The 18218-nt window shown below is 36.0% G+C and overlaps 4 protein-coding genes and 1 non-coding gene across 6 annotated transcripts; 3 read left to right on the top strand and 2 right to left on the bottom strand.

Annotated features, from left to right (window-relative positions):
• The first annotated feature begins 7050 nt into the window (after positions 1–7050).
• On the top strand, positions 7051–9642 carry LOC106348229 (chaperone protein dnaJ 11, chloroplastic). Its single transcript, XM_048735021.1, has one exon. It carries the CDS (start codon positions 8251–8253, stop codon positions 8731–8733), a length of 483 nt encoding a protein of 160 aa, XP_048590978.1. The 5' UTR covers positions 7051–8250; the 3' UTR covers positions 8734–9642.
• Positions 9643–10247: 605 nt separating this feature from the next.
• LOC106345787 (rhodanese-like domain-containing protein 17) lies at positions 10248–11324 on the top strand. 2 transcript variants are annotated; one of them, XM_048735022.1, is made up of 4 exons: positions 10293–10528; positions 10609–10759; positions 10889–10942; positions 11060–11324. In XM_048735022.1, exons 1-4 carry the CDS (start codon positions 10368–10370, stop codon positions 11153–11155), a joined length of 462 nt encoding a protein of 153 aa, XP_048590979.1. In that variant the 5' UTR covers positions 10293–10367; the 3' UTR covers positions 11156–11324. The 2 variants fall into 2 exon arrangements, with proteins under 2 accessions (XP_048590980.1, XP_048590979.1); XM_048735023.1 differs by lacking the exon at positions 10889–10942 and having other exon boundaries at positions 10248–10528.
• Positions 11325–11492: 168 nt separating this feature from the next.
• Positions 11493–12372, bottom strand: LOC106348227 (3-oxoacyl-[acyl-carrier-protein] reductase FabG-like). The gene is made up of 2 exons (XM_022687586.2): positions 12250–12372; positions 11493–12161 (listed from the first exon to the last, which is right to left on the bottom strand). The coding sequence occupies exons 1-2, from the start codon at positions 12319–12321 to the stop codon at positions 11502–11504; spliced, it is 732 nt and encodes a 243-aa protein (XP_022543307.2). The 5' UTR covers positions 12322–12372; the 3' UTR covers positions 11493–11501.
• Positions 12373–14138: 1766 nt separating this feature from the next.
• LOC106348226 (protein EARLY-RESPONSIVE TO DEHYDRATION 7, chloroplastic) lies at positions 14139–16151 on the top strand. The gene is made up of 4 exons (XM_013787922.3): positions 14139–15170; positions 15366–15532; positions 15607–15691; positions 15767–16151. The coding sequence occupies exons 1-4, from the start codon at positions 14239–14241 to the stop codon at positions 15942–15944; spliced, it is 1362 nt and encodes a 453-aa protein (XP_013643376.2). The 5' UTR covers positions 14139–14238; the 3' UTR covers positions 15945–16151.
• A 287-nt stretch (positions 16152–16438) lies between these two features.
• Positions 16439–16512, bottom strand: TRNAI-AAU. The gene has a single exon. It is a non-coding gene; the product is annotated as a tRNA-Ile (tRNA).
• Positions 16513–18218: the final 1706 nt, after the last annotated feature.

Consider the following 18218-nt stretch of genomic DNA (forward strand, 5'->3'; position numbering starts at 1 on the left):
TTAAGTAGGGTGGAAGGTTCTATAGTCGCACAGATGATCAATGAAGAAACTTCAAACTTTGCCGAGTACTACTTTCCAGCAGAAGTTCAGACCAAAAACAGAAGACCTGCTCGGCATGATGATAGAGGCGAACGGGCAACATATCATTGGAAGGTTCCAGACATTTTCACAGACATTGGACGACTTAGCGAAAAACCAAAGGACCGTCGACTTACTGATCAGGAGTGCAGTCATTTGCAAACATATTTACTCACCAACTGCGAAGATGTTCTTCAATATGAGAGGATTTTCATGGCAGAAAAGCGGTTCGAATATAGATACGCCACAGACGACGAACTAGAAGAAATGAAGCAGAGAGAATTTGGTGGATGGATGTTTACTTATGTGAGTGCTGGTTTGGCCAGAGGTGAAACATTTGACGATTGGATACGCGAGATGGTCGTTGGACCAAACTTTGTTGTGAAGTCATATCCGAGATTTTGTACTCGAGGATATGCATTCACAACTCAGAAGAGGAGACGTTCGAGTACGACTTATGATGCTGGTGTTTGTTCTGCATCAGGAGATGATGTATACTACGGACACATACATAAGATTTTGGAAATCAAGTATTTGGGCATGGTTGGATTGCGCTGTACTGTTTTCTATTGTGATTGGCACGACAACACTCCAGATCGAGGTGTGAGAACAGATGCATTTGGTGTTACATCAGTAAATTCGAGACGGAAGCTGCAATATTATGATCCTTTCATTCTTGCTTCTCAGGCCGATCAGGTTTGTTATATCAAGTACCCCCGGGTAAGGAACAGAGATGATCCATGGGTTACTGTTACAAGACTCAACCCAAGAGGCCGAGTTCAGGGAAGTTCTGAGCTGGAAGACCCACTACAACCAAGCACATCCGGCAACTTAAGTGCAGCAGAAGATTTAGGTGGAGTTGGCCTTGTAGTCGATTTAACCGTCTTCGGAGAGGAAGCCGCCGTTCACGTAGAGGATGAACCAGTGATTGGAGAGTTTCACCAAGATCCAGATTCAGATTCATCTGGTGATGACGACTCGGAAACAGACTAGCGTCGACCTTTTTTTTTTTTTTTAAATATAAATACCGAGGAAATTCCGAGGGCAGATAGTTTTTCCTCGGAATTTCCTCGGAATAGATCTTGTCGATTTAGGGATTTGATTATATATTCCTTTTCCTCGGAATTTCCTCGGAATTTTCCGAGGAAATTCCGACGAATATAGGTTTTTCCTCGGAATTCCCTCGGAAAATTCCGAGGAAATTCTGAGGAACTAGGGGTTTTAAACCGAAAACAACGTTTTGCGGATTGAATAACACGTATATAACCTTCATTAAGTGTCTTAACCAGATGATGAAGTCAAACTTTGGTATTTTACCCAATAACAAACACTTTTACGATTGCATGAACGAAAACCACACAACATAAGAGAAACACTTATACACTTTAACAAACAGTAAAGGGAATACTTACAATTATTTTTGAAATTTTGTTATTTCATGGTTTATGATCATCTATACAAAGAATCCTCAATGGTATGCATTATAATTGTATAAGAAATGAAATACGGCGAAAATAATCGATGTTTTGAAACCCCAAACCCTGGTTCCTCAGAATTTCCTCGGTAATTACCGAGGGTATTCCGAGGAAACCTGGTTCCTCGGAATATTTTCATTTAACCGGGTAAACCAAGCCGCCAAATATTTCGCGAAAATTGAATTAATGATTTTCGAGGAAATTCCGACGGATATAGTAAATATTTCCGAGGAAATTCCGACGGATAATTTCCGTCGGACCCCTCATTTTATTAGGTCGACCCCGACCTTCTTCCCCATTTCTCTCCGCCGCACTCTCTCTTTCCCCTGCGATTTCGTCGACTCTTCTCTTCTCCCTTGCGATTTCTGGCGCTTTCTCTCTTCTCCCTCGCGATTTCCACCCTAATCCTCATGTATGAACCCTATCCCACTCTCTTAGGTTAGATTTGTATGGTTTTTAAGTAGATTTGATGATTTTGGAATGAGATTTATAGATTTTGTTAGGGTGAATGGTAGATTTGTGTAAAATCGAGTTTGATTATGTATTTCACTTGATTTGAATTTTTTTTTTTTAGTTTTTATTAATTTTGTGGTTATAAAAATCGAATTTGTAATTATATATATATATTGAAAACGTTTTTTGTATATAAAATCTACTTTTTGCATTTTAAACTCATTTATATATTTATTAAACATTTTTAAAATCTATAAAACTATTTTTAAGATTAAAAATCATATATATAATTTAAAATCATTTTTTGTGGTTATAAAACGTTTTATGTATTTTATATATAAAATATAAATTTCTATATTTATTAAACATTTTTAATATTATGAAAACTATTTTTTGTAATTATTAAACATTTTAAATATTTTTAAAACTATTTTTTGTAATTATTAACTGTTTTTGGGATTTATTTAAACTATTTTTTAATTTTATACTATTTTTTATTTATTAAAACTTTTTTTGTTAATTATTAAACTATTTATATTTTTGTGATTAAAAACTATTTTTTAACTATTTTTTATTTAAACTGTTTTTTTAATTAAAATTATTAGAACTAATTTTTAAATATGTTTTTTTTTAATTTACAGGTCTAATGATGATCAGACCCGTCCTCGCCAGCGTCGTAGCCGGGGTGGTATGGGGAGCCAGTCTCGGGGTTCTTCCAGCCATGTTCAGGATTCTGTTTCGCCCCACAGCTCCTACCATACATCTCCCTCTCCATTACCCGCTCCTGCTGCTCCCGCTCCCGCTGCTGCACCCGCTCCTGCTCCTCCGGGTCCTCCGGGAGTGATGAGTGTTGCACAGTTGGTTCGACAGCCCGGTCGTGACCATCTTCCCTATCTCACTGAGTATCCACATTGACATGGTCAAACATGGTAATTAACCTTAAATTTTTTTCCTTAAAATTTGATTGATTACTAATAATTTATTCTTTTTATTAGGTTCAACCGATCCGGGAACCGGATCAGCGCATGGATCAACTGTATGATGTACTCTGCCCTCGACAGTGGACATCCGACTTTCACTCACTTCCCTCCCGAGAAGCAGCATCTGTGGTTTCGTCAGTTTGCGGTAAGTATTCAAATTTTTTACTTATATTTTTTATTTATTAAAACTATTTTTTGTGATTATTAAACTATTTTCTATATTTATTAAACATTTTAAATATTATTAAAACTATTTGTTTAATTATTAAACTATTTTTTATTTATTAAAACTTTTTTTTGTAATTATTAAACTATTTTCTATATTTATTAAACTATTTTTTATTTATTAAAACTTTTTTTGTAATTATTAAACTATTTATATTTTTGTGTTTAAAAACTATTTTTAAACTATTTCAGCAAGAATTCAACTGGAATTCCGATGATACGCTCTCTATCTATAACCATTTTGTCCATAAAGTCATGGACAACTATGGGAAGCAGATGTACGAGTGGAAGAAGAAGTGGGAAGTAAACAAGGTAGTTTTTAATTTATTAACAATTTTTAATTTATTAAACTATTTTTTAAATTATTAAACTTTTTTTTTTAAATTAAAAGGTCCCAAAGTCGTTGAACGACACGGTCTGGAAGGAGTTGTGTGAGAATTGGGATAAGGAAGAGACGAAAGAAACTTCTTCCACCAACTCCAACAACCGCAGGAGCGACCGTAAAGGGAAGGGCATCTACAAGCATAACTTGGATGCCCAATCTATTGCCACTCTCGCGGATCGCATGGTAAGTTCAACCGCTTTTTCTTCAATTATTTAAGTTTCAGAATTTTATTTTTTGTTTGTTTGTTTAATTTATTTTTTTCAAGGCGGAAGAAAATGAGGGCGAGCCGGTTGATGATCTCGCCCTAATGAAAAGGGCGTATACCAACAAGAAGACCGGTCAGATTGATGATGGTCTTGTGAGGGACGTGGTCGACCTGGTCCAAACTCAGGTGTATGACGAAGTGTCTCAGCTTCAAACCGATGATGACGATTCGACGGCTTCGACCAACTTGTCCCGGGTTCGAATCAACGAAATCGTTGAATCGGTAAGTTTTTATTTTTTAAAGTTCAATTTATTTATTTCTTGATTTTTATTTTATCATCAATTTATATTATCTAAATTTGGTTATTTATATTTCAGTCGGTTCCAAAGAAGAAGGGACGTTTGGTCGGTTTGGGTCGTCGCTCCCGGTCGGCTGCTCCTTCTTCTGCACCACTGGCATATGTTGATCCAGAAGTTCTTACGGCTCAGCTGAAGGACAAGGATGATCGGATATCTGCGTTGGAGACCCAGATGGCAGCTCAACAGGCGGGCTATGAGACCCAGAAGAGGCTGAACGAGCAGATGATGGAGATGATGAAGAGGATGTACCCGAACGAGGTGTTCCCGAACATTCAAGACCCGTAGTTTTTTTTTTTTTACCAAAAACTCGGAATGTTTTATTTAACTTTGAATATTATCTACTATGTTTTAATGTTTTATGTTTTATTCAATTTTAATTTAAATTTTAAATTTTTGAATTTAAATTTTAAAAATTTTAATTTTTTTTAAAAAAAACAAATTTTTTTAAAAAATAAATTTTTTCGAAATTCCGGGGGAATGGAGTTCCTCGGAAAATTCCGAGGGAATGGAGTTCCTCGGAAAATTCCGAGGGAATGGAGTTCCTCGGAAAATTCCGAGGGACATAAATTCCTCGGAATTTTCCGAGGGAAGAAAGTTCCTCGGAATTTTCCGAGGGACAGCATTCCCTCGGAATTTTCCGAGGGATCGATGTTCCTCGGAAATTTCCGAGGGAAAGGCGTTCCTCGGAAAATTCCGAGGAACATATGTTCCTCGGAATTTTCCGATAAACATTCCGAGGATTATTTCGTCGAAACTTCCGAGGATTGGACCATCGGAATTCCCTCGGTATATTCCGAGGAACCTTCTGACGAACTTTGTGTCCTCGGAGTTTCCTCGGAATTTTGTTTCCTCGGAATTCCGAGGAAATATGAATTTCCGAGGAGATATTTCCGAGGACTTTTTTCGTCGGTATGTCCTCGGAATAGCGTTATTCCGACGACATACCAACGATTTTTTCCCTCAGTATGCCGATGTTTTCTTGTAGTGATCGGTTTAACTAAGTCTTTCCTATTTTCATACTTTGTTCTTAATCATTACTAATTTGAACTAAATCATCCAATAGTCTATTTCGAATTTACTATCCGGTCACATCCATTTTTTTTTGTGCGTAGTGCCAGAAAACAATCGTCTTTCATCGTTCATATAGATGCATAATTACTAGATTGGTTTGGAAAGTCTTAGTTGAGTCTATCTACGTTGATGACAAATAAAAATAAAAAAAAATCTGGTCCCATCCACTTGGGTTTATGAGTTTACTTATTTCTTTGATCATATGCATCCAGAATTTAGTTTAATGCAACATAAATCGGTCCTATGTCTCGTCTGCAGAACAAAAACTTTCTAGGATGCACATGCTGTAGTCTAAAACCTTCTAATCAACCGAGCGAATGGCTAAAAGATATGATCAAAAATACCAAAATATTAAAAAGTGAGAAATACGATTACTAATTGTTACCCTTTGTGATTGGTTTAACCAGTAAACTATATGACTAAATTTTGTTAGATGATGGAAAATTATAGAGTTATTATTAGGCTATTATGAATAATTTGATTTATAAATAATATTTTAAAATATCAAGTTATTTTAAAATTAAATATAATTTATATTTTTAATTTGGTTTCGGTTTCTTGGTTTTAGAAATTTAGTAACTAAAATTTCATAAATAGTCTTTTTAGTTTTTGTCTCCTAAATAGTTTTCAAAAGTCAAACTTATGAAAATATGTTTAATTAAAAGAATAAATGATAGTTTTATACTCATTTATAAGTTTAATTAATTGTTTAAATATGTAGATTAATTAAATATTAAAATAAAAAATAAAAAATAAAAAATCAATCTTTTTCAGAAAAGATGATTATCAAAAAAAATTTTAAAAATAATTTTTTTGCAAAAAACGTTTTTTGAACCTTTTTTTTTCAAGAAACAAATTTTCTTAAAAGAAAATTTAGGATGCCTTTTTGAATGTATATGATATCTTCCTGAATTTGTAAAACAAAATGCTCGAATTTAAAAATGCCTTCATAAATGTGTAAACAGACTTCTCAAATATAACTTGTATGTTATTTAGGAAGTTTTTCCTATATGTGTGTGATATTTTCCTGAATTTGATTTATATTTTAGGTGTTCAATCTGGTAAAACCGAACCAATTAAAACCAAGCTGAAGTAGAGAAAGTCGTTTGGATTTGGTAAATACAGAACATACTGAATGGATGTTATTTTTAGGAAACTGCGGTATATGGATATGGTTTGATATATAAACAGATCAAACCGATTATACCAATTAATTAAAATATAATAGCATAATTATATATTAACTATATAATGTAATTAATAATATGTACATAATTTATTTTATTGATATGATCTTCATAATTAAAATGTTGATTTTGTACTTTAATATTTTTAAGTTGATTTTTTTTTCATTTTTATCAAATTAAACAAAACATAATTTTTACTTTTTCGTTGAGAAATATGTGTGCTAATATTTAATAATATTATATATTACTATTTTTCTTATTTTTATTCTGAAAAGCTATTATTATTATTAACTTAATATATTTACTAATTATTTTAAACAGTAAAAGAAAAATAGTCTATTTGAAACAGAGATATCAAGTCGATATCGAATCATATTAAATAAAATTCACAAAATGTTGTAAAAGATAAATGTATTTATGGTGTTTGGTATAAAACCAAATAAACCGAAAATTGATGGTATATAAACCGAACCAAACCAAAATAGATATAGTTTTAATATGGCAGCTACGTTTTACAAACCGAAATACCAAAGAAACCAAACCGAAATCCGGATTGGACACTCCTAATTTATATGCATATTAAAGAAAATACTACTCAATATATAAAATTTTAATATTTACGAAAATGTTTTAAATATATATGATGTTTTTATAAATTTTAAATATCAAATTCAGTAAGATATTCCAAAACAATTACAAAGATATTATACATACCTAGGATTATCTTACTAAATTACACATATATTTCAAATCCAGTAATATATTGATAAATATATATTAGTTCTTCCTAAAAACATATTTAAGATTCTATTTTAAATACACATTTATGAATATTCTTAAATTTATGATGATATTATACATATTTATTAATATTTTCCTAAATTTTAGGTCTAAATTTTAGGGAGATATCATATATTATTCAAAATGGTCTTTCTAAACTTACACTAACGAAAATAGCATACATATTTAAGAAGAGTTTCCTATATTTTGTTAGTTTTTGTTTAAAATATTTTTTAGATTTTTAAAGAGTATTATTAAATATTTATTTATTTTATACTCATTTATGAAAATATTTATTAATTTTTTAGGATGTTATTTTTAGTTTTGGTTTTATTTTTTTAGGTTCAGTTTCGGTTTGCTTTTTTTTGGTTTAAATGTCCAAAACTAACCAATATGGTCTATAAATTAATATTTGATAAATTAATAAACACTCTAAATTAAAAAAAAAATCGGGTTGGAGTTGTGATAGTTCAAAATATGACACAAAATATATAAAATAATATATTTTTTAAATTTTTTTTATGTAAATACATAGTCTCATTAAAATCATAAATTAATAATTTATATATATATATATAAGATTTATATAAGTACAAACAAAACATTGTATTATTTGTTGTATATCATAATGAAGTCCATCTCTTCTTTTCTTAACAATTCAATATACTCCGATAATATTTAGTAAAATTATATCAAAAGCTACATTTAAATTCTTTGAAACATATTTCATATATACCAAATAGTATAACAAAAACTATATAAAATTTGAATTTTTAAAATTTAATTTATATGTATGGAAAAATCAATTATTTTTCTTATTTTATAAAAATATATTATAAAATAGAAGAATCTAAAAATGTTTTTTTAATTAATAACTCTATAGATTAATAAAATTTAATAGTATAGCATTATTAGCTTATAGAGTATTTATTGTATTAAACGATTGATCACCGTAGCCTATAAATTAAACATCTCTAGTCTAGTTTCTAAACTTCCTCCCTCAATCACACTACAACTTAAACTCAGAACAAAACAAAAAACACCAATCCCTTATGATGCTCTCTTCTTCGCCAACTTTCTTTTCTCCTCCATTACTCTCCTCCTCTTCTCCACCGTTCTCCGCTGTGCCACCACCGCCCCGTACATCCCAGATCTCTCTTTCCGCGACCACCGCCTCCTCCTACACCTGCGCCGAAGAACCACCGAGATTGCGCCAGATTCCGCAGAGACTTTCGGCGACTCCGTCGCTCTACGAGATCCTCGAAATCCCCGTCGGCTCGACGAGCCAGGTGATCAAATCGGCTTACCGGCGGCTAGCCAGGATCTGCCACCCTGACGTGGCTGGAAATGATCGGAAATGCTCGTCGGCTGACGCTTTCACGAAGATTCACGCGGCGTATTGCACTCTTTCTGATCCCGAGAAACGCGCCGTTTATGATCGGAAGATCCTTTGCGGGCGCCGGCCGTTGACTGTCGGTGTTTCTAGATTTGGCAGTTACGGAGGAGGGAACTGGGAAACTGATCAGTGCTGGTAGCGAGTTGACTCGGTGATCGAGGTGGGACAAGTGCATTATATTTTTTTTTTTTTCGTAATTAGTAACATGGTAAATAGTCTCTGATACGCCCCGTTTATCGTACCACGTAGGATCAACGTTTTTAACTTTTTATGTTTCTTTCCTTTTTTTTTTTTTTTGAAAACTGTCATTCATTAACCTAAAAACTAAACTAAAAGAGAAAAAAACACAAGCCAAGGAGGCCATTGTTTTTATGTTTCTTTCAGAATTGTTCATCACTGTGTATTTAATAAATAATGAGATTGTATTACAGTAATGCCGGTGGTCTACTCCGTAAACTACAAACATATATATTGTCCAATTTAATAGAACAAGAGTAACATAAATTAGCTATAGTTAAAAAAATTAATTGTAGCCGTTAAAAACTTAATTCTACGAATGGATTATGGGAAAAGAAAATTAGGACAAGGTTTTGCCGTTTTGGTATAGTAGATTTGAAGGTTTTGAGAGGTTGATAGAACAAGGAATACAAGGCCAACTATCACATTCTAAAATTCAGAATCTGAAGCCCTTGTTTAGATATTAATTTTTTAACAATTCCACATAACATTTGCAACATATTATTTTGCTGTGGTGAAAATAGTTTATGAACGAAGATTTTTTTGGGAATCCTATAAGAACCTTTGAAAAGTAGTTTTGTTCCGTCGGCTAAAGCTCGAAGAATTCCTAATGGACCGACATCTAAATATACAAATGTGGTGGCAAGAGTGGGGTCAGTCAAATCGCCTCCAGGTACATGAAGTAAGAAGCCCTTTTGACATCTCTTCTCCCATGTACGATCCATATTAGATTTGACCAACTGACTCCAAATGAATGGCCTGTCTTTGTAATATACCGGGAAAAGATTTAAAAATGCAAAGATTATGTAATTTTGTTATTACAAATATATCTCAGATTCAAAATATAAGAACGAACAATTTTGCAAGTAATGCTCAGAGCCAACCGATCCAAATCGTCCACAAAAAGATAAAGTTTCCAATTTTATTTGTAAAGTTTTAAATGAATCTATTTTTTTTTAAGAAAAAAATATAATGGGATCAAAAACCATGAATTTTTAGTGAGGTAAAAATACATATGTTGCAATTTTCTATCACAATCCAGCAAAATTTTGCTATATTATTAAAATTATATTAAATTAAGAATATCAGGCCTGGTTCAATTAAGTGCACACGTGCTAACAAACGCCGGTAGAGAAAGGTAAATGCCCTTTCACTTATTAGAAATAGAAGTGTTGTTTCTGTGTAAAACACGGTGATCATAATAAGTAAAAAGAATTAGACCACCACAATACATGAAATATCGAATCAATGTAGCCTCTATGTTTATTTTAACTTTTCTTTTTGAAAAGGAAGCTGACCATTATTGAATGTTGACAAAAATGTCTAGTTGGGGAAAAAACTGACAAAAAAAAAAGAAAACAATACAAGAGGCAGTGAATCCAACGGCGGATATACCATCTATACACGCCTCTGCCGCCAAAATGAAAACAAGAGTACTCGAATCCAACGGCTGGATAGCACCGGATTCAACAAGGATAGATTTGGACTGCTAAAATATATACAAGTTAAAACTTATGAATCTTCTTGTTCAATAAAATGGTTTCCTCCTACTTTATAAGATCAGTTCTTTTTATTTTCATTGTTTATCTTCAACTTCCTTGCACGACTTTATCAAACTCAGAACCAGAAGATATTACTATCGATGTGAACCAAGCCCATAAACTTCTTCACCAGGGCCACACTTTTCTCGATGTCAGGTAAAGTTTTAAGAATCTCTTTACTGTTGTTCGATATACATTTTTCAGAGATTTCTGAAATTTGAGATATTTTAAAACAGAACTGTTGAAGAATTCGAGAAAGGCCATGTTAATTCAGAGAAAGTCTTTAATGTTCCCTACTGGTTCTATACTCCACAAGGTCAAGAAAATAACCCAAATTTCTTGAAACATGTTTCATCTCTCTTTAACCAAACGGATCATCTCGTCGTGGTAATAACACATCTCTTTGTCCTGATCATGTGGAAGTATAGTTATATTATATAATATACAAATCTTTTTATTAAACTTAAATCACTAGATCTGACGACTAGAATCTGTTGTTTTAATATTCTTTGGTAGGGATGTAAATCTGGAGTTAGATCTTTGTATGCTACCAGGGTTCTTGTTTCTTCTGTAAGTACCAAAGGATTATATAATTTGTTATGTAAAAGAGGATATTCATGATGCATTTTCCTTGAACTCATCTTAGTTTCTTGATGAGATTTATTTGGATTTTTGATCATGTGACAGGGATTCAAGAGTGTAAGAAACATGGATGGTGGTTATATCGCTTGGATGGAGAAGAGATTTCCAGTTAAAGTGGAACTCAAGTACGATGAGCTCTGATTCAGATAAACCAAAGATGGCATGTTAAACTGAACTTGCAAACTTACGATGTAATATCATTAGTTTTATTACTACATGTAGATTAAACAAGACCCTTTGGATATTTATATGATCTCTTTTTATGTGTAACTGTTTTCACTTATTATAACAAAAAAAAACACAGACTAAAGATTTTGTGGTTGAGATTTCAAAGAGAAGAAAAAATGGGCAGGCCGGGCACTGTAGCTCCGGAATCAAGAATGTAAATATTGCCGGAGACATATTGAGAAGAGTCGTGAATTAGATAGCGAACCAGCGAGGTAATCCCCGGATCCACGGTCTGTTGCACCTTTAACGGGATAGTCCGCTAGGTCACATTCTTGAGCCATTTTTTCTTCATAAGACCTTGTGTCATCTCTGACTCCAAAAGCCCCGGTGCTATAGAATTCACTCTGATATTGTAAACACCTAACTCAATAGCCATCACCCTTGTCATGGTGTCAACACCGCCTTTGGAAGTTGCATACGCGATTCCACCAGGAACTACACCGCGGTGGAGCCCCGAGATGGATGAAATGTTTATCACCGAGCCACCACGGTCTTTAGCGTCACGCATTAAAATGCATACGTATTTGGATACTAACCAAGCTCCTGTTAAGTTGGTTTTAAAGACTTTGTCCCATTCGTTTTCTGACAGATCCAAACTAGACTTGACAGTGCCTCTGATTCCGGCATTGTTGACCAACGCGTCGATCTTTCCAAAGGCTTCCCAAGCTTCTTTAACCGCTTGTTGAATGGTGGCTGCGTCTGATGAAACGTCTAGCTCAAGGGCAGCGGCTTGGACTCCGGTTGTGTTGATTTCGGAGCAGAGAGATTTGAGACGATCGACACGACGAGCTGCTGCAATAATCTTGCAGCCAGCTTTGGCTAGATCAAGACAGATCTCTCTTCCTATACCAGAGGAAGCTCCTGTCACGAGAACCACTTTGTCTTTAAGTTCACACCATGGCTCCTGTTGCTTCGACACCTGCTTATCACCATAACAAAATAATAATAATAATCAAGTGATGATCAAGTGAGCATAATGTGATATAAAAGAAAATAAAGTATCTCACAGTTTGAAGGTTGCTCATTTTCTTCCTCTGTGTGTGAGAGAGAGTGTGTTTGGTGGAGAAGGAGAAGGGCATAACACAGTTTATATACAAAAAAAGAAAGCCTTCTCTCTAGATCAAAGCTACGGTTTAAAAATGGCAAGATAAGTCTGCAACAGATACGTATGATCCACCATACTGATTTGGTCGGATGATTTTACTATTTTTATTACTATCCGATCATGTCTTCGAGGTGAAAAGATTTTGTTCTCTTTTTTCTTTGGCAACAAGCGAAAATAATTAGGTTTAGAAATTCTTTAAAATGGTGGCTCACTTCCAAGATATTCTCTACATTAATATAGGGTTTTCTGTAAAATAAACGTTACACATAAATGTTTACATAGATGGTAAAGCGATCACAATGTAAATTTTGGATTGTTTTTTATGGTCGAACAAATAAACGGAATCTGAAAATCTATATCAAACCGATTCACTGTGATATTTCGGGTTATGGATTTTATCCGATCAAATCCAAATGGATATCCAAAAAATCTAAAATTTGAAAATTATAAAAATAACTTAATATTGAAAAGGTTTATTTTTAATTTAGATATTTTTTATATTTATATATATACAGATAAAATGTACATATTACCTTTTTAATAAACCATTTAGTCCTTTTTCTCGTATGTTCTTTTGGTGAAAATACATTTTTAGGTTTTTTGATAGATTTGTCCAATTTATATATCAACTTTTTCGAGTCTACATATCAATTTTTTTTTCTTGTCACTGGGTATTTACTAAACAAGGTCAAAATTACAAAGTAGGCTCAAGAAAGAGGGCAAAATAACCATTACAAAATAACGCCCAAAGACATGCGAACATAAAGACCACGAGGCTCACTAGAAGCCTAATTCAAAATTGGCCCGAAAGGAGACCGGTGAGTCGACTCGCCTTTTTTCCACGCATTACCAAGTTAGCGTGTGAGGGACACGTGCCCTAAGGTCAAGAAGCCACCGATCTTCGCCGAAAAGTCACCGACAGAAGCTCTAACTGGCGTGTTCCACCGGAAGCGCACCGGAAACAGGAACCCGTTGTTAGAACCGCCGCGGCCGACAAGAGGGAATCAACGCACCGTCAACAGAGAAGAACTTCGACGGAGATTCCAAAATCCCCGAAAGTCCATAAGCTGAAGAAAGCTCAATTGAGAACAGAACTGCCAGATCTAAAAGCCACAAACACTGTCGATAAAAAAACATCTTCACTTGAAAAAGAGATCCGATTGCATGCGTTCAATCACAAGAGGATTAAAAGCAGAAAGGATCGAAAACCAGAAGCGAAGAACTATCAAGACGAAATCCGAGATAAACTCGGAACCAAACTGACCGAAACCACCAGAGAAGAAGGTGGCTCGCCAGAGTCAAAAACCGGCGACTTCAACTTGAGAAAAGATGAGCCCCAGAGTCGAAAGCCGACCAACCATCCCTGACGAAGCTAACGGTTGTCGGAAAAGGTCCCGACGGACGGAAAGTCGATCGCCATAACGGATTGACGGTCAAACAAAGTCACCGACTCTCATCTTGATCTCTCTTTGAAAGATATGAAGGAGAGAACAGAGAGAGGAGAGAGAGTTTCTTTTCCACTGTCTACATATCAACTTCTATGTTTATGTGTTTTGAATAACCATATTCTCAATAATTATATGCTATTTTTATGTGTGTATGCAACTTCCAAGACAAAAAAATGGACCGACATGAGAAAATATGTCGTGTAACCAACGAACAAACCGCGCGGGAAAGATGTCGGTAAGGTTAAGTTTAAAACCGAACCGGTAAATAGACCGGTACACGCGTTACTTACGCGCAACCTCCACGTCTTCATCACATCTCCTGACAGATACAGTTACTTAGCTTGGTCACTTTCTTGTTCGAATAAATATCTCTGTCCTAATCAGTTAATCACAGAAACCAACCAAGTCTTCATCATTCTTCGTTCTACAAATCTCCGGCGATAATGGAATCTCACGGAAACTCAAGCGACAAGCAATCTTCATCTCTTTACCCCACTGTCGACATGTCGAATCCCGAAGCTCCTCTTAACCCTAGCTCCTCCTCTTCGTCTACTACTAACCTCTATCCTTCCCTCGACATGGACGATCTCGCTCGTGATCTCTTCCCTGAGCAACCGGAGACGACTCCCGTCCCCGTTTCAGCTCCTCCCGCAGCGACGGAGGAGGTGATTCTGAAAATCTCCGGCGCGATACTTCACCTGATCGACAAGTCATACAGCGTCGAGCTCGCTTGCGGCGATCTCACGATCATCCGTATTGTTCAGGACGGAAACGTCGTCACCGTTCTCGCTCGTGTCGCCGACGAGATCCAGTGGCCGTTGACCAAGGACGAGAACTCCGTCAAGGTCGATGAGTCTCACTACTTCTTCACCCTCCGACCAACCAAAGATTTCGGACACGATCCTAGCCACGAAGACGACGAGGAAGAAGAGAACGAGATGTTGAACTACGGACTCACGATTGCTTCCAAGGGCCAAGAGCATTTGCTGGAGGAGCTCGAGAGGATCTTGGAGGACTACAGCTGTTTCACGGTGCAGCAAGTGTCGGAGGAGGCGAAGGAAACGGGGGAAGAGGTGTTGGATGTGACGGTGGCGAGGGAAACGTCTCCGGTGGAACTTACCGGGGAGAGGAAAGAGATTGTTGAGAAGCAGTGCGCTGCGTATTGGACTACGCTTGCTCCGAATGTTGAGGATTATAGTGGGAAGACGGCGAAGCTGATTGCATCTGGCTCCGGGCATCTGATCAAAGGGATTCTATGGTGTGGAGATGTGACTATGGATCGGCTCAAGTGGGGAAATGATTTTATGAAACGGAGGTTGAGCAAGGCTGAGAAGGAGAGGGATGTTCACCCTGACACCTTGAAAAGAATCAAGAGGTAATATTTTTGATTTAGTTTTAAGTGTTTGCTTAAGAGGTTTGTGACTTTCTATTTTTGGAAATATTTGACAAAAAGCAATATCTCCTGTTGTTGAAGATTACTTTTTGTTTTCTGGTTCGAAATTAGATTTCTAGAATTTCAAAATGTAAGATTGATATGTGTATTGAACTTGGATTGTTTTGATTATGTTAGAGTGAAGAAGATGACCAAGATGACAGAGAATGTGGCAAATGGCATTCTCTCTGGAGTCATTAAAGTTTCAGGCTTCTTCACAAGTTCAGTGGCAAACACCAAAGTGGGAAAGAAGTTCTTTAGCCTTCTTCCTGGAGAAATCGTCCTTGCAACTCTTGACGGATTCAGTAAGTATTATTATAGATACACTTGACTCTATGTGGCTATCTTTAGGTTTCTAATCCGTGGATTCTTGTTATAGATAAGGTATGTGACGCTTTTGAAGTAGCTGGAAGGAATGTAATGTCAACCTCGTCCACTGTTGCAACCGAACTTGTAGATCACAGGTAAGTTTAAGGTGTTATTATAGAGATGGCAGTGTTGAAGAGGAATAATTTATATTTAGTGTTTGATGAATGCAGGCATGGTGGTAAAGCGGCCGAGGCAACAAACGAAGGGCTAGAGGCAGTGGGACATGCTTTTGGTACAGCATGGGCTGCTTTCAAAATCAGAAAGGCTATTAATCCCAAGAGCGTTCTCAAACCTTCCACGCTTGCGAAATCCGCCATTAAATCTGCAGCTTCACAGAAGAAAGCCTAGTGAAGGGTTCCTGATGAAGCAAAAAAACAGACCATTTGATGATGTTTGTGTTGTTTGTATTGTCTATTATCTTTTGATGTAGGAGTGAAACTGAATAATTGTTTGGATTAGTTGTTGGTCTGAGTGTTTTGTGTGTTTCTCTGAGAATTATATGATGTGATGTATTGAAACTCCGCCTGTGGATTAGACATTACATTTTGACTGTCACTGCAGATGCTAAAAGGGGATGGATATGAGGCAACAAAGGCTGTAAGAAAAGCATATATTGGCACATAGCTGCACGTTCCAGTCATAGTTTGATAGCACACGCACGCAAGGGTCTTCTGATGAAGCCAAGTCCTTGAACGTAGGAAAGTATGCCTATCTAACTAAAGCCCTATTGACCGAAAGCTAAAGGTCCTCTTTTAACTCACAGAACCATCAAAGCATTCCTAAAGACAACACGATGATCACTTCGTATATTTGCCAAACAAGAATAGGAAACAAAATTAAAGTGGCCCATACAGGTTTCGAACCTGTGACCTTCGCGTTATTAGCACGACGCTCTAACCAACTGAGCTAATGGGCCATTTGTTGATACATCTGTTCATACTTTATTTTCTATGTACGCTTAGCTAGGAACTTCTAGTTCACTACAAGAAACATGAAGGGTAACGACCTGATCCCTGATCCCTTAGGATATTAAGATACTATAGCTAGATTTGTTTCATAGCCTGAGCAGTTAAATCAAGTTCAAGTTATCTAGAAAATTAGTTGGATAAAGAACACTCACCTTTACATGATAGCCAAGTCTTTGGAAAGTTGGAGGTATAGAAAATAATGCTTAAAGCCTTATCTCCATTAAGCCTGATAACCTAAATCTTAAAGTATCAACACTCCTAACTTCATCTTCCGTTTGAAGCAAAACTCCTTTATAAGATGCCAATATGCCGTAGAAGAACAAGTACTTTGGAAGTCTTCTAACAAATCTCCGGGACCAGATGGGTATCCTTGTGAGTTTTTTAAAACCTTTTGGCCTATTATAGCTCAAGACTTCACAGTGGCAGTTCAGTCTGTTTTTAGATTTGGATTCATGCCTAAGGGGATTAACTCTACAATCCTTGCTCTGGTTCCAAAAAGGATTGACTCTATGGAGATGCGTGACTACCGTCCTATTGCCTGTTGTAATGTGCTCTACAAGGTGATATCGAAGCTCTTAGCTAACAGACTCAAAGTGCTTCTACCTAGAATTATCTCTGCGCATCAATCTGCGTTTGTTCAAGGTAGGCTCTTGATGGAGAATGTGTTATTAGCTACTGAGCTGGTAAAGGAGTATCACAAGGAGGATATCTCCCCTCGTTGCTTGATGAAAATTGATATATCCAAGGCGTTTGATTCGGTCCAGTGGTCATTTGTGTTGAAGAGTTTGGAAGCAATAGGAGTACCAAGGAAGTTTATACACTGGATCAACCTCTGTATATCTTCTCCTTCATTCTCAATGCAAGTGAACGGTGAGTTAGCAGGGTATTTTCAGAGTACAAGAGGATTGAGACAAGGATGCTCCTTGTCCCCTTACCTGTTCGTGTTGTGTATGAATGTCTTATCTCATAAGATTGACAAAGCAGTGGCTGAGAAGAAGTTTAGTTTTCATCCTCGGTGTAAAGCTATAGCATTAACCCATCTATGCTTTCCTGATGATTTAATGGTCTTTGTGGAAGGGTCTAAGAAGTCTATAGAGGGAGCTCTTTCTGTTTTTGAAGACTTTGCGAATTGGTCGGGGCTTAACATCAGTATAGAAAAATCTACTATCTTCATGGCAGGGGTTTCAACTGAAGAAAGGAGTAGGATACTGATGAACTTTCTGTTTGCAGTTGGGGAGTTACCTGTAAGGTACTTGGGCCTTCCTCTCATGACTAAGGCAATGAGGAAACATGATTATTTACCACTAGTGGAGAAGATCAGAAGCAGAATAAATACTTGGTCCTGTCGGTTTCTTTCTTATGCTGGTAGAGTGCAGTTGATCAAAGCTGTGCTAATGAGTATTATAAACTTCTGGGCATCAGTGTTTAGACTGCCTAGTAAATGTATTCAAGAGGTGGAACAGCTTTGTGCTTCGTTTTTATGTACAGGACCGGAGCTCAAAACCACGAGATCCAAGGTAGCTTGGAAGGAAATTTGTAAGCTAAGGAGTGAGGGTGGTTTGGGTATAAGAGCTTTAAAAGAAGTGAATAAGGTTCATGGTCTGAAGCTTATATGGAGGATGCTTTCAGGGGATTCATTATGGGGAGTTTGGAT

Source organism: Brassica napus, chromosome A6, assembly GCF_020379485.1.
Source record: "Brassica napus cultivar Da-Ae chromosome A6, Da-Ae, whole genome shotgun sequence".
Lineage (NCBI taxonomy): Eukaryota > Viridiplantae > Streptophyta > Magnoliopsida > Brassicales > Brassicaceae > Brassica > Brassica napus.